We start from the raw sequence: 12,446 nt of genomic DNA, 5'->3' as shown, positions 1-12,446 counted from the left end.
GAATGGAAGGGCATCAGCATGTGTGACAGCACCCAGCGGAGCGTGCCACTGGGGAGGGTGTTCTGGGCAAACGGGATGGGGCGGCCGGGTGGCGGGAGGCACCACGTGGCACCGTGTTCCAGAAGACGAGCGAGGGAAGCATTAATCTGCAGTGAGAGGAGGGGACCAGACGAGGGTGGGAAGCAAGGAGTGCCCGAGGGGCAGCCAGGCAGCGGAATAGGTCACCAGGAGCGGCGAGTGGAGGGGACCGCCTGCCCAAGGAGCCAGCATGGCTGCTAGCTGATGTGTCCCTCGTCATACTCGCCAGAGCAGAGACACTGGACTTCACCAGGCCCACGTTTCTGCCGGAGGAGGGGTGGTTATACTGGCAGGATTTAGCCAGGAAGGAGCCCGTGAGGACACAGTGAGGAGAGGAGGGATGACAATGTGGGAGGGGCTGCATCGAGAAAGAGGAGGCAGGAACCACCTGCCCCAGTGGGGTCAAAGGGCTCGTGTCGATGTCAGAGGAGTGAGCACCCGGCCGGCGGGAAGCTGTGGTCGCATGGGAGGTTCGGAGTGGAAGTTGTCGCGGGAGTTGTTTTGGTGTGACCCCCAGGAGCAGGCAGCTGAGGCCGGGAAAGTCAAAAACCCAAGCTGCAGGGAGGCCAGGGGGAAGGGAGGGCCCACCAGCACCCATCAGGCTGCAGTGGAGCAGAGGCTGAAGGAGACAGCAGAGCACCAGGCTCCTGACGGAATTCCAGAAGGCGCACTGCACCAAGGTGGGAGGTGGGCCAGGAGACGGCATCAGCCACGGGAACGTGCAAAGCCTGTGGGATGAAACAACAAGAATGGCCTGAAAGCTTGGGCTTCCGGTAATGGAACATGTGGGATTCTGGGTGCCCATCCACTGCTCATGTGACCTGGAAACGGGCTTTGAGCCCCCTCTTTGTTAGCCATGTGACCGAGCCTCCCAGGGCCTTAGTTTCCTTCTCGGTAACATGAGGGTGATGACACATTTTCACGGGCACACGACCAACACATGGTGGTGCCCACGTCCAGAGGACTTGCCGAGTCAGGATGGGCTTCCAACAGCCCCCGCGCAAGGCTGTCGCCCACTGCCTAGTAGAGCCCTGGGCTGTGCCGTCATCCCCTGCATATCATTCATGTCCCATTCTCTTCACCCATTCAGAGTGTACCACTCAATGGTATGGAGTGTATTCACAGTTCGCCACCATCACCACAATCCCTTTCAGAACGTTTTCATCAGCCCAGAAAGAAGCCCTGCACCCACTGGCAGTTACTCCCCCGTTCCTCCCATCACCCCTCCCGAAGCTACACGAATCCACCTCCTGTCTCCGTGGATCTGCTTCTCTGGATGTCTCATCATTGGAATCACACAATACGTGGTCTTTTGTGTCTGGCTTCTTTCACTTACATGTTTTCAAGCTTCATCCTCTTGGCAGCATGTGTCAGAAGGTCATTCCTTTCACAGCTGAATAACACTCCATTGTATGGATGGACCACATTTTGTTTATCGCTTTATCTGCTGATGGATATTTGGGTGGCTTCCACCCTTTGGCTATTACGTATAATGCTGCTATGAATATTCACATACAAGTTTTTGTGCAGACATGTTTTCCCTTCTTTTGGGTACACACCTAGGAATGTAATTGTTGGGTCTTTCTGAGCAATAGCGAGACTATTAGCAGCACCTACCCCACTCTGTGTTCCCACCAGCAGTGTATGGGTGTCCCCAAACTGAGGCATTCAGGTTCTCTCTCCTGGGAATTTTAATCTACAGCAGCCACAAAAACCGTGGCAGAAGCTGGTTCAGGCTCATTTCTCAACAAGCTTCCAGGGAATTAGTGGAGATGGTCAAGTGGTCATTTGATGGCTGGGTTTGCACCAGGAGGCTGAGAAAACTCTTGGGGGCAGAAGGGTGCTCCCCACAGGCTTCCACAAGAGACGAAAGAGGCTCTGAGATTTCAAAGGATTTATTCGAGTGAAGATAGAGAAGACAGCACGGGCTAAGGGGACAGTGTGGGCACCTGCACTGGGGCACAGGAGATCAGGCCGCCTCTCGAGGACAGAACATGGTTACAGTGGTGTTGGTGGGACCGAAAGAAGAGACAGGATTCCCCGTCACCAGAATCGACCTTGGGCCCCAGGATGATGCGATGCCACTTCACCCCACCAGGTGCCGCTGTTTGGGGAGACCCTCAGAGGAGTGTCAGAGTGATGGCCAGGACTGCCGGGCCGCCCCACAGGCCCTGTGAAGCCGCTGTCCACTTCGCTGACTGGTCAGGCCAGGCCTGTGAAGGATGGAGGCTTAACAGGCCACAGGACGAAGCACCAGCACGGCCTGGGCTAGTCTCCCCCTTAAGTCCCAAGTCCTGTTCCCATGTGATAACCAGCGACTACAGGTATTGATTTTATCTAAGAGCATTTGCTGTCGTGGATGGGTCCGTCTTCTCACAGGAAAACGCAGTTGTCCTCACGGGTTTTCTGAAATAGCAGAAGCACCGTTGGGACCCACTACCACCCCCAAGGGGCCCTCCCAGTACTCACCCTTCATCGCCTGACACACAGAGGAGCTAGCTAACACCTGTAGCAACACCCAGCCCTGACTTCTGGAAGGGCAGGCACCCCAGGCAGAAGGCAGGGGATCAGGCTAATGCCTAGAGATGCCAGTCCACTTTCCCCACTGTTACGAGTCGAACTGTCCCCTGCCCCCCAAAATGATATGTTGAAGTCCTGACCCCCAGGACCTGTGAACGTGACCTTATTTGGAATTAGGGTCTTTGCAGATGTGATCAGGTTGAGGTCATACTGGGGGTGGGCCCTGATCCAGTGTGACTGGTGTCCTGCTAGGAAGGGAAAACAGACACAGAGGAGAATGCCCTGTGAAGACACACACACACACACAGACACAGAAGGAAGACGCCCACCAGCCAACGGAGGCAGACTGGAGCTATGCGGCCACAAGCCAAGGACTCCAGGCTGCCACGCCACCAGAAGCTGGAAGCGGCAGGAGGGACCCTCCCCTGGGGCTTCCAGAGGAAGCACGGGCCTGCCGACGCCTCAATCTCAGACTCCCGGCCTCACAACTGAGAAGAATCAAGATCTGCTGTTACAGCCACCCAGTCTGTGGTATTCGTTACAGCAGCCACGGCAAACTGACACATGCATGTCAACCATCATGCTGGGACACTAACCAGAGAAGAAAGTCTTCAAAACCGTAAGAAACACCTGTCTAATACGGCTACTAGAAAAGACGACAAAACAAACCCAAAGTGTTGTGGATTAAAGGTGGGCCTGGGTCAGACCAGGTTCTGTGACTCCCCGGCCCCCGAGGGCCATGTAGCTCAGACCGGTGCCCACTGGCTGGTTGATCTCCCTGCCCTCCCCCCGTGTGAGGCTGCCAACCACACAGCATAAGATGGCAGTTACACTTGCACCCAATGCACCAGCAGATTCTCACGCACCACCATCAGAGGGAGACGTGCCTGAATAATGAAGTCCCTCCTCCCACACAGCAGCCAGCTTTTAATTTTGCAGTGTTGCCATATGCAGAAGAGTTACCACTGCATACCTCCTTCCAGTTATTAAATGCCAACCACTTTTGTTTACAAATAAAATCAAGTTAATTAAATACTGCATGTAAGTTAGGAAGAATTGAAACAGCATCAATTTCAGCCGAGGCAGAGCCCAGATGATCATCATCCAGCAATGTGTTACAGAAAAGGCGTCCTCACATAATCTTTACGTAAGGTAATTTTTCAAAAGGGCAACGCTTTCTTCATTTTGTTCTATGCCGCTGTCAGAGCAGTTTTCAGTGTCTGTCCAGTGTCTCTCACCCTGTCCTGGGCCCTCCCCCTTCCTCTGGTGGAATTCCAACCACATCCAGAAAACCCTGAAAATATCCATCACTTGCCAATCTAGAAATGAGAGAGCGCGCCATCTTACAGTGATGTAAGAGGATCCACCCCAGTAACACAGTGCATCTCCTTCAGAGGAAGCACCGCCAAGCTGCACACTTGTCACGACCCCACCCCAGGGCAGAGGGGAACACGGCCACATGGCCCCTGGACCAGCTCCATCACCATGGGAGCCGCTAGCACCCACGAGCAGCCCACCCCCCCACCACGTGCTGAAAACCTTTGCTTCAGAGGAGGTTTGATGGGGAGGGGTAAGGCAAGAGATGAGGTCATGGCGGTGGACTGAGGGCTGGTTTTATTGCTCTATAATCATGGCAACATACAAGAGAAATCTGCTGAGAAAGAGACCGAGGACAAAAAAGAAGATATGACAGAGACGAAAAGGTATGTGCTACCCAACCTCCTCTCTCAACGGCATGCTCTTTATGGAGCCGACGGCTTCAGTGTGAATGTATCAGGAATGAAGAAAAGGTTTCAGACGGCATTTATACCTCGATTCCTTCTTTGAGAAACTAGAACTGTAAAACTGCCAAGGATGTCATTTCTAAAACACCTTCTAGGGATTTGGGAAATTCTACAAAAACCTGAAGACACACACACATTCCTAGGACTTGATGACGTAGCTGCTGCAGCTGTGGACACGCAACCGTCCCTGAAGACCCCCCCAGACATCTCTCACCAGTGACCAGAATAAACGGGGTGCAGTCAAGGGAAAGGCTGTGCAGTTGTGCAAACGGGTCAACCTAGACACACCTGTATGGAAAGACACCTAAGCTACGTCAAACCAAAGGGAACCTTAGCACGAGGTCATAAAAACTCTGTATTTTCCTCTAAAACTTTCAAGTCTTTTCATATATAGCTTTTAAAATACCTGGGATTATTTTTGTTTATGATGTGGCATAGGGATTTATAATTTTTCCCACATGGATTTTTTAAAAAGGCAAGTTAGAGAAGAATATATTCAACGTGATCTCATTTGTGGGGAACAAAATTACACACACGCACCCCCACATATCTGCATTTGCCCAGAACAAAAGAACACGTAGGACACATCACATTGGCTGCCTTGTGGGAGGAGGGGGGACTGGGAGAAGGATGCACTTTTTACTTTAGATCCTTGTGTAGTCTGTATTTTCCCTGTGAGCAGATATTTTATAATTACAGACTAGAGAGAAAAACAAACGCCTAAACTGCCCACTGGAAGATGAACGATTTGAATTAGAGGTATCTAATGTAGTACACATTCTCTTCACAACGTAAATCAACACAAGTGACTTTTTGAACACCCACTCATTTTAGCCTGAAAGAATGAAATCTCCACACTTCAGACGCCAGCTGCATTGTGGTTCCTGGTGGCCCGGCACCCGTGCAACCCCTCCACCTGGAGAGGCTGTGAGCCGAGCTAGGCACGTGGACACAGGGAGCAGCGGCTGGCAGGCTGGGTGTCCTCACTGGATGTGGGATGATGGTGTCTCTGGAACGGGGGCCTCACTGGCCGTCCTCACTACCTTGCGGCCTTGCCTTCTGGAGGGCCAAGGGGGAATTTACCAAGGACTATGAAAAACGTGGACCACCACATGGATGCAAGCTATACCAGCATCAAGCAAGACTAGTTTTTCTGCAAGATACGTACCACCATTTGTCTCCCTAAAATCTGACAGGAAGATGACAAAGCAGTGGTTTCCACGTTATCTAACAGGAAACCACAGTGGCTGAGATGACTGTGCTCCAGCTCCACTCCTCAGGTTTGAGGGTAGAAGTTCTGAGAGGGAAGGAGATGTGCTGAGGGAACTTCTAGACACTCCCCGCTTGGCAGTGTAACTCATGGCTCCACGTGTTCCCTGAATACGATCTCCAGCCCTCTGAACTGGACTGAGGCCCTGCCTAGAGGGAGCGTCAGAAAGGGCAAGGCTCAGACAGAAGAGCACCTCTCTCTTGTCATACGACATTCCTAGAAGGACCCCACAGAAATCTTTAAAATGCCTGTACTTCTTCCACCCCTCAACAGTCTACTGAGTGTCTTCCAGGGTGAGAGCCACGATTCTATGGACGGTTGGCCAAGTGGATGCCGCACAGAGCAATGTCAGCTCTTCCTCCTCTAAAACCTTCTCTTCTCTTTTTTAATCTCCTTTGTCTTCAAATATTCCCAAACCCTTGATTTTAAAGGCAAACATGGTATTTTCCAGTGTCAAAAATACACACCAGAATATAAAAAAGTCAAAAGGAAGCGTAAAAGTAACATGCACACCAAAAACACATCATGGAAGATAAAGTGACGTGTTTGTAACATAAGAAAAATAATTGGTTTAATAATTACAATGTAGTGTGAACAGTCAGTGCCAGGACACCGCCTGTGGCATTTTCGTGACGTGTCCCGTGGCTGTACACGGGGACTCCGTGCCCCAGGGAAATGGAGAAGCAAGGGGCATCAGGCAGTCCACATAACTGGGAGGCACTCAATGCCCCACACGCCCGGGTGCACGCAGGCAGCGCACACCACAGGCACAAGGGTCAGTCTCCGACGCCACCTCAACGCCACGTAGCACTGCAAGTGCTGCACATCTCAGGATGGGAAAGGGCTTGTCTCCTGGTCCACAAAAGGCGAGAGCAGAGAAGTGACCCTTAGGGTCAACAGTGCCCCTCTCTAACGTTCCCATCAATTCCCCACCCCCTAGAAGGTCACATGGAGAAATGGATGCGGTCTATTGACAACACGGCAGGTGTGTAGAAAGAACTGCTCTTGGATGCATTTTCTCTGCTCCCTAAAAAGCTTAGTAAAACACTGGATCCACAGGAAGAAACGGTAATGCGTTACACAAGCATCCCCACAGTCTCCCCATGCGCAGGAGGGACAGGAAACACTCAAGTGTCCTCACTCAATGCTTCGTCAACAGTTAAGGCAGTTCTGTCGAAGACCCGTCTGGGGATGCTGGCGGAGACATCACCCGTCACAAAGTGGTGGAGAGATCATGTGATGAATGTTGTTCCTGAGTTAAAATTTGCTCAAGACAGCGAACTTTAGTACACTCAAATTTAACTGTTTTCCACTGCCATGTCTTATGCATCGCCAAAAGATGTACAAACAGGACTTACAGAAAAAGATCTTTCCTAGTCTTAGCACAAGTGAACAAAATGCTAAGTAAGGAAGTTGGCAACTCAGGTTGAAAGGTCAAGTGTGGGCAGGTCAATGCTGAGCTCCCTCCAGTGGGAGACGGGCGGGCAGACTGAGCTGCAGGGGCACAGAACAAGAACTGTGGACCACCAGAACACCAACCAGTTCTCAAGTTGCCCAGTTCAAAGGCATCAGAAGATTCTGATGCAGTTAAAGCCTCACTTCACCAACAGATCACAAATCACCAAGTCACATCCGATGCCAAATGGGTAGTTCTGAGAAGTCTCTAACGCACAGCGCTGCGATTTAGGTTTTTAAAGACATAACACTTGTTCCATGAAAAAGGTTTCTCTCACTTTAAAGTTACTAGCCTCTTCAGAGGAGGGGAACGGAGAGCAAGTTCCTGCGACTCCGTGAGCCCGTCTCTGAAGCAGAGCAGGAAGCTGGGGGCTCCTTGCCCAGGGCCGCTGAGGCTTCTAGAGCCACCCCCCCCCCCACCCCGCCAGAGAGCCCAGCGGAGCCAGTTAGGACAGGCCGCCTCCTCCACTGGGATACTGGGGGTGGGGGTGGGGGACTTGCATTGCTTAGGTGGAATTTATGATGCATATTACCTTATTCTCACTGAAAGAGGGGAACACGTCTTTTCCCCAGTGAGCGCTGAAGTACAGTCATGTGCTGTGTAACGATGTTTCGGCAATGACTGCATGTACAACAGTGGTGCCCTGAGGCTAGTACCACACCGCCTAGGTGTGCAGTAGGCTATTCCCTCTAGGTTTGTGTACGTACACTCTACGATGTCCACACAAAACTGCCTAATGACGCACTCCTCAGAACACAGCCCCATCGTTAAGTGACGCATGACTATAACGTTTGCCGCTTTCGTGGTGAAACAGAGCTCTGAGTTTAAATCTGCCTGACAAAGAAAGCCTCCCCATCCATGGCAGCTCGGTTCTCTTCGGCGGCTGCAGTGAGATGTAATAAATAATACATTTTATTTACAGTTTCTAGTGAAGCTTTCTCTTTTGGGGGGAGGACAAAACAGTGCACCTTGTCAAGTTATTATACTAGCCTACAACACGGGAAAGTCTGTGATCTCCCAGGAGGCAGTGGATACACTCCGATGATGCAGATTCACACGAGGCAGATGGAGCGTACCCCTGTAGTGGGACACGGTGGCGCTGTGTGTGACTTCTCGGATTCCTGGCTGAAGCTCCGACACTCCCTCACCCGGCTGGAGGATGGGACCAGGAACCACCGCCATTGGGGACTGCAATACCGCTTTCACAGATGACTTGCAAATGGTATTAAGTGTCTCTGCAGACATAAATAAGGTTGAGTCATTCAGGCATCTTCAACTGGGAAGTATTTCTAGAGTACTGTGGAGAACAAATCGGGCATCCACCAGAAGCACCCAGGCCCTCCACGCCTGGCGCTCCACGAGTGCACGGACATAGCTCCCGCTCACGGACCAGGAGGGTTAGTGGGAAGGGAATTCTCACATGGGCGTCAGCCCAGACACAACAGTCATGGATATGCATTCAAAATGGAGCATTTACAGGAAAGGTGTCTGTATGACATTTATATATATTCAATAAAGCCTGAAGGACCAGGACTTGTAGTCAGTCACTACACTTATTGCAAAATGAGGTAATTGTGATGTTACAGTCAGATTCATGCAGTTCAATCCCCAGTGTCTACACCTCATGTCTGGATTCTTCAGGACAGTGTGGCCATTTGTATTTGTGTGATAAACTCCAGCTTTTCTATGCACAGAAAGAAAATGACTTTCGTCCAGCCCTGCCCTGCCGTCCTGAGTGTCACACCAGCTGGGGTCATGGGGCTCCTGGCTTGGTCTTGTAACTGGTCTTCGGAAAAGAACCAAGGACTTTCCTTACAGGTTGGTCTCATCCCAAGCAGGATCGTTCATGTTCTTGAGGACTTTCCTAACCAGCTTCTCCAGGTCTTTGCGGGCTCTCTGTTCTTCCTCCAGAGACTTCTTCATCTTTTTGTTATCCTGTAAAGGAAGCAGAACACGGCACATTCACTGTCCTTGGCACTGAAGAGGACTTTCCTTTCCCCAGGAGACTTGGGGGCCTTGCTGATGAAACCCTGGGCTGTAATCTGCCCTGCACTGCAGTCACAGGTGTAGTCAACAGGACTGTCTATGTCTACACAGACGCTCGGGGCTCCTCACCGCACAGTCGTCCTGGGAGGCAGGTGGAAAAATAGCCCTAATGTCTCTAGTTCCTGACTATCCAACCAGAGAATCTCAAATGAGGAAGTAAAGTCCCTGAAGCCGCCACCGACATTGCCAGATGGCAGAGAGAAGCAGCTCTGAGAGCGTGTCCAGGTGCCTGGTGGGCACCACCAGCCAGACCATGCTGTGTTCATGCTTCTCCTCGGCCTCCCCTCCAACCTCCCACCTTGTGGGCAGGACTCACCACTCCGGTCTCGGAGACCAAGGCCATTTGTACAAACAAATAATATACAAACACACAAAATAGATTTGGTTAGTTAGCCAAGTTGAACTAACTTGTTGACCTGGCTTCTCAAGAACAAAGACCACGCATACATGAGAAAGTGGCAGAAAAGAATCACAGTAGGAACCTAATAAAATTTTTAAGTAAACGGAATTCTATATATTTTTAAGTGATTATTCCAACCGAATCTGAGATGGTTTATGATGTCAAACATATACAGTAAAAAGAAAGAGTTTAAACAAATCACTTTAAAAATTCATTTCCTGGTCTATCGTATTCATAGAACACTAACTATTTGATCTGCTGGAATTTTGGAAGACAGGATCTCCTTTCCATATTATTTTGCTTATGGACAACCGGCTTCGTTTTTAATACAGTGTTTTTCCCCATTAAAAAAACAAAGATTGAAAAACTGATTATGACTCACCTGTCTTAATTCTTGGACTTCATCCTTTAATGCATAGACAGTATCAACAAGACTCCTGAAATAGAAAAGAGAATGAACACTAGAACAACAACAAGGAATAAAGAGGACGCACAGAAGCATCTCCAGGAGATGTGAAAACGCCAGATGAAGTGAATAGTGCCGCTCTGCCTGACTTACTAAATACCTAAATCCATGCACTTTAGAGCAACCAGCTTCTGTGTATGGAAGGTTAGAGCCCAGTCAAGGTTAATGCCAATCCATGAGGAAAAAAGTAGTAGTTTCTGGAGCCATACTCCCCCACCGCTTCCCTCCACACACACCCACCCCTCCCCTCCACGCCCCCACTTCTCCCTCCCATCCCCTATCTCTCCCCTCCATGCACCCCACCCCTTCCCTCCACACACACCCACCCCTCCCCTCCACCCCATGCCCCGACCCCTCTATGTGCACCCATGTCCCCTCCCCTCCATGCACCCCCACCCCTTCCCTCCATGCACACACACCCCTCCCCTCCACCCCCATGCCGACTCCTCCATGCGCCCCCACTCCTCCCTCCCTCTCCCCCACCTCTCCCCTCCACGCACCCCCATGCCCCCACTCCTCCACGAGCCCCCATGCCCCACTCCCCGTCTGTAGAGACATGCCTGCTTTAAAATTCTGGAATATATCTTACTTTTCTTCTATCACCGTCTGACCGTTACTTTTAGTTTCTTCGACTATAATCTTCTCTTCTTCTGGAAGCAAAACTTGTGGAGCAGACTCTTTGCGTGAACCTATCATCATTAAAAAAACAAAAACCCACAGGTGAGCACGAGGCAGAACCAAAGGAACTTGACTATACAATACTACTTAAATATTTAAGTTCAGGGACTGTACATTAAAAAAATATTTTCTAGATAAAACAGGGAAGGGCAACTTTTACCAGTTTTCTCTACCAATGTCTACTGAACCCAGTCTTTTCATGCCTAAAACATTATAAAGGAGAGGAAATACTAGCCTTTTTGCAATTTATTAAGCCTCAGTTTCTGAATCTTATGGATCATTTAAACACCTGAAATTCCCAACAGGTAGCAAGCTGAAGGCTGACCACAGTGCCCTGGATATTTTGGAATAGATTTTCAAAGTTTTTTGGATAAGTATCCAAATCAACCGACTTTTGAGCCATAATATTCCAGGAATTTTAGAAAAACGTACCAGACTATGTAGTACGAACACACTGTGTATAAATCCAGTGAACTGGCAATTAAAACATTTAACTCTACAGTGACAGTTACAGATGTTATGCCACAAGGTTTAGAAAAAGTGAAGTTCATTACTTGGCTCTTTTATGAAAACTTTATTCTACATTCCCTGGAATATAAAGATTTTTCGAAATGCAAGGAAGTGAATTGTTCACGTCAGAGGAATGTTCGTGCCATTTAACCATTACCCAGCACAAAGGATCACCTAGGACCGTGTCTCAATGAACGTTTGCTGCAAAACAGGTATTTCATGAATTAACCGGGAAACCCAAATACTTATTTTAAAAGGTGAAAAAGAATCAAATCTTATTTAAGGATGCAGGAAGAAAATCTTTTCTTAAAATCATCTTCTTAAAGGCTATATAGCACTATAACATATATCATTTATATTTTTAAAAAATTAGGTCAGATGCAAAGTTGAGGAAGGATAGAATCTACCACAAATACTTGCAAGTGGTATTGTGATAAATTAAACATTTCTCCATTTAAAAAACACACTTGGTGTTTGATATGGGCTGATTAATTAGAGACGGTGGTTCGACTTGCTGCTGTTTTCCTGGTTTACCTTTGGTTTGTCTTCCTAAAAGTCTGTCAAGTTACAAGACGGGACTTGCACATCTTTGTACCATAGAGACATGCAGTATAACACAAATGTTTTGGAATAGTTTCACCAGCATTTTATTGTGAGCTTATACTCCTCTGAATGGAACAAGATTAACAATTACTGTCGATGTTTGATGACAAGAGGGCTCATAAAACGTCACAACGGCCCAGGAGTAGCTCTATCATTTCCATGGCAGCACACCACAGGAAAAGGGACCAGGAGTTTACTGGCCACAGGGCCTTAGCCAAGTCCCTCCCTGCCACTGTGTGGACATCTGCAAACCCGCTCCGTCCCCATCTCACAGACTGGGAAGGGTATCGAACACAAGCACACTGTGAAACCATAGCGTCAGGAGCCGAACAAAACTAAGATGCTGACCTCGTGCTTTGTCCTCTCAGCTGTAAGAAGATTAAGCTCTGGGTGAGCAAGCACAATTCTGGGTCAGCCCAACTTCAAGACTGAGACACATACACTTTACACCAGTAAAGGCAAGGGCTTTTATGTGTATTGAGAATAACTTTAGTATCACAGCAGCACTCAGCACTTTCTCACAAGCCATAATGAGCTGGTGTATAGATTTGTACATAAATTTGTCAAATATATTTCAAAGACGGCCCTCCGTTAGTGTCTTCATGTTCACACCGTGCTGCCAATCCTGGACCAGC

At 49.2% G+C, this 12,446-nt stretch overlaps 1 protein-coding gene across 7 annotated transcripts in view; it reads right to left on the bottom strand.

Annotated features, from left to right (window-relative positions):
* Positions 1 to 7,997: 7,997 nt before the first annotated feature.
* The window catches only part of ARHGEF7 (Rho guanine nucleotide exchange factor 7), a 148,028-nt gene continuing 143,579 nt past the window's right edge, over positions 7,998 to 12,446 (bottom strand). For all 7 annotated transcript variants that reach the window (XM_058548502.1, XM_058548496.1, XM_058548499.1 and 4 more), the window contains 3 exons: positions 10,610 to 10,709; positions 9,937 to 9,991; positions 7,998 to 9,043 (listed from right to left, as the gene is read on the bottom strand). In XM_058548502.1, coding sequence (XP_058404485.1) covers positions 8,921 to 9,043; positions 9,937 to 9,991; positions 10,610 to 10,709 — 278 coding nt within the window. In that variant the 3' untranslated portion in view covers positions 7,998 to 8,920. The remainder of the gene's footprint in view (positions 9,044 to 9,936; positions 9,992 to 10,609; positions 10,710 to 12,446) is intronic.

The sequence above is a fragment of the Diceros bicornis genome, chromosome 9 (genome assembly GCF_020826845.1).
Source record: "Diceros bicornis minor isolate mBicDic1 chromosome 9, mDicBic1.mat.cur, whole genome shotgun sequence".
In the NCBI taxonomy this organism is placed as follows: domain Eukaryota; kingdom Metazoa; phylum Chordata; class Mammalia; order Perissodactyla; family Rhinocerotidae; genus Diceros; species Diceros bicornis.
This window is presented reverse-complemented; position numbering and strand designations above follow the sequence as displayed.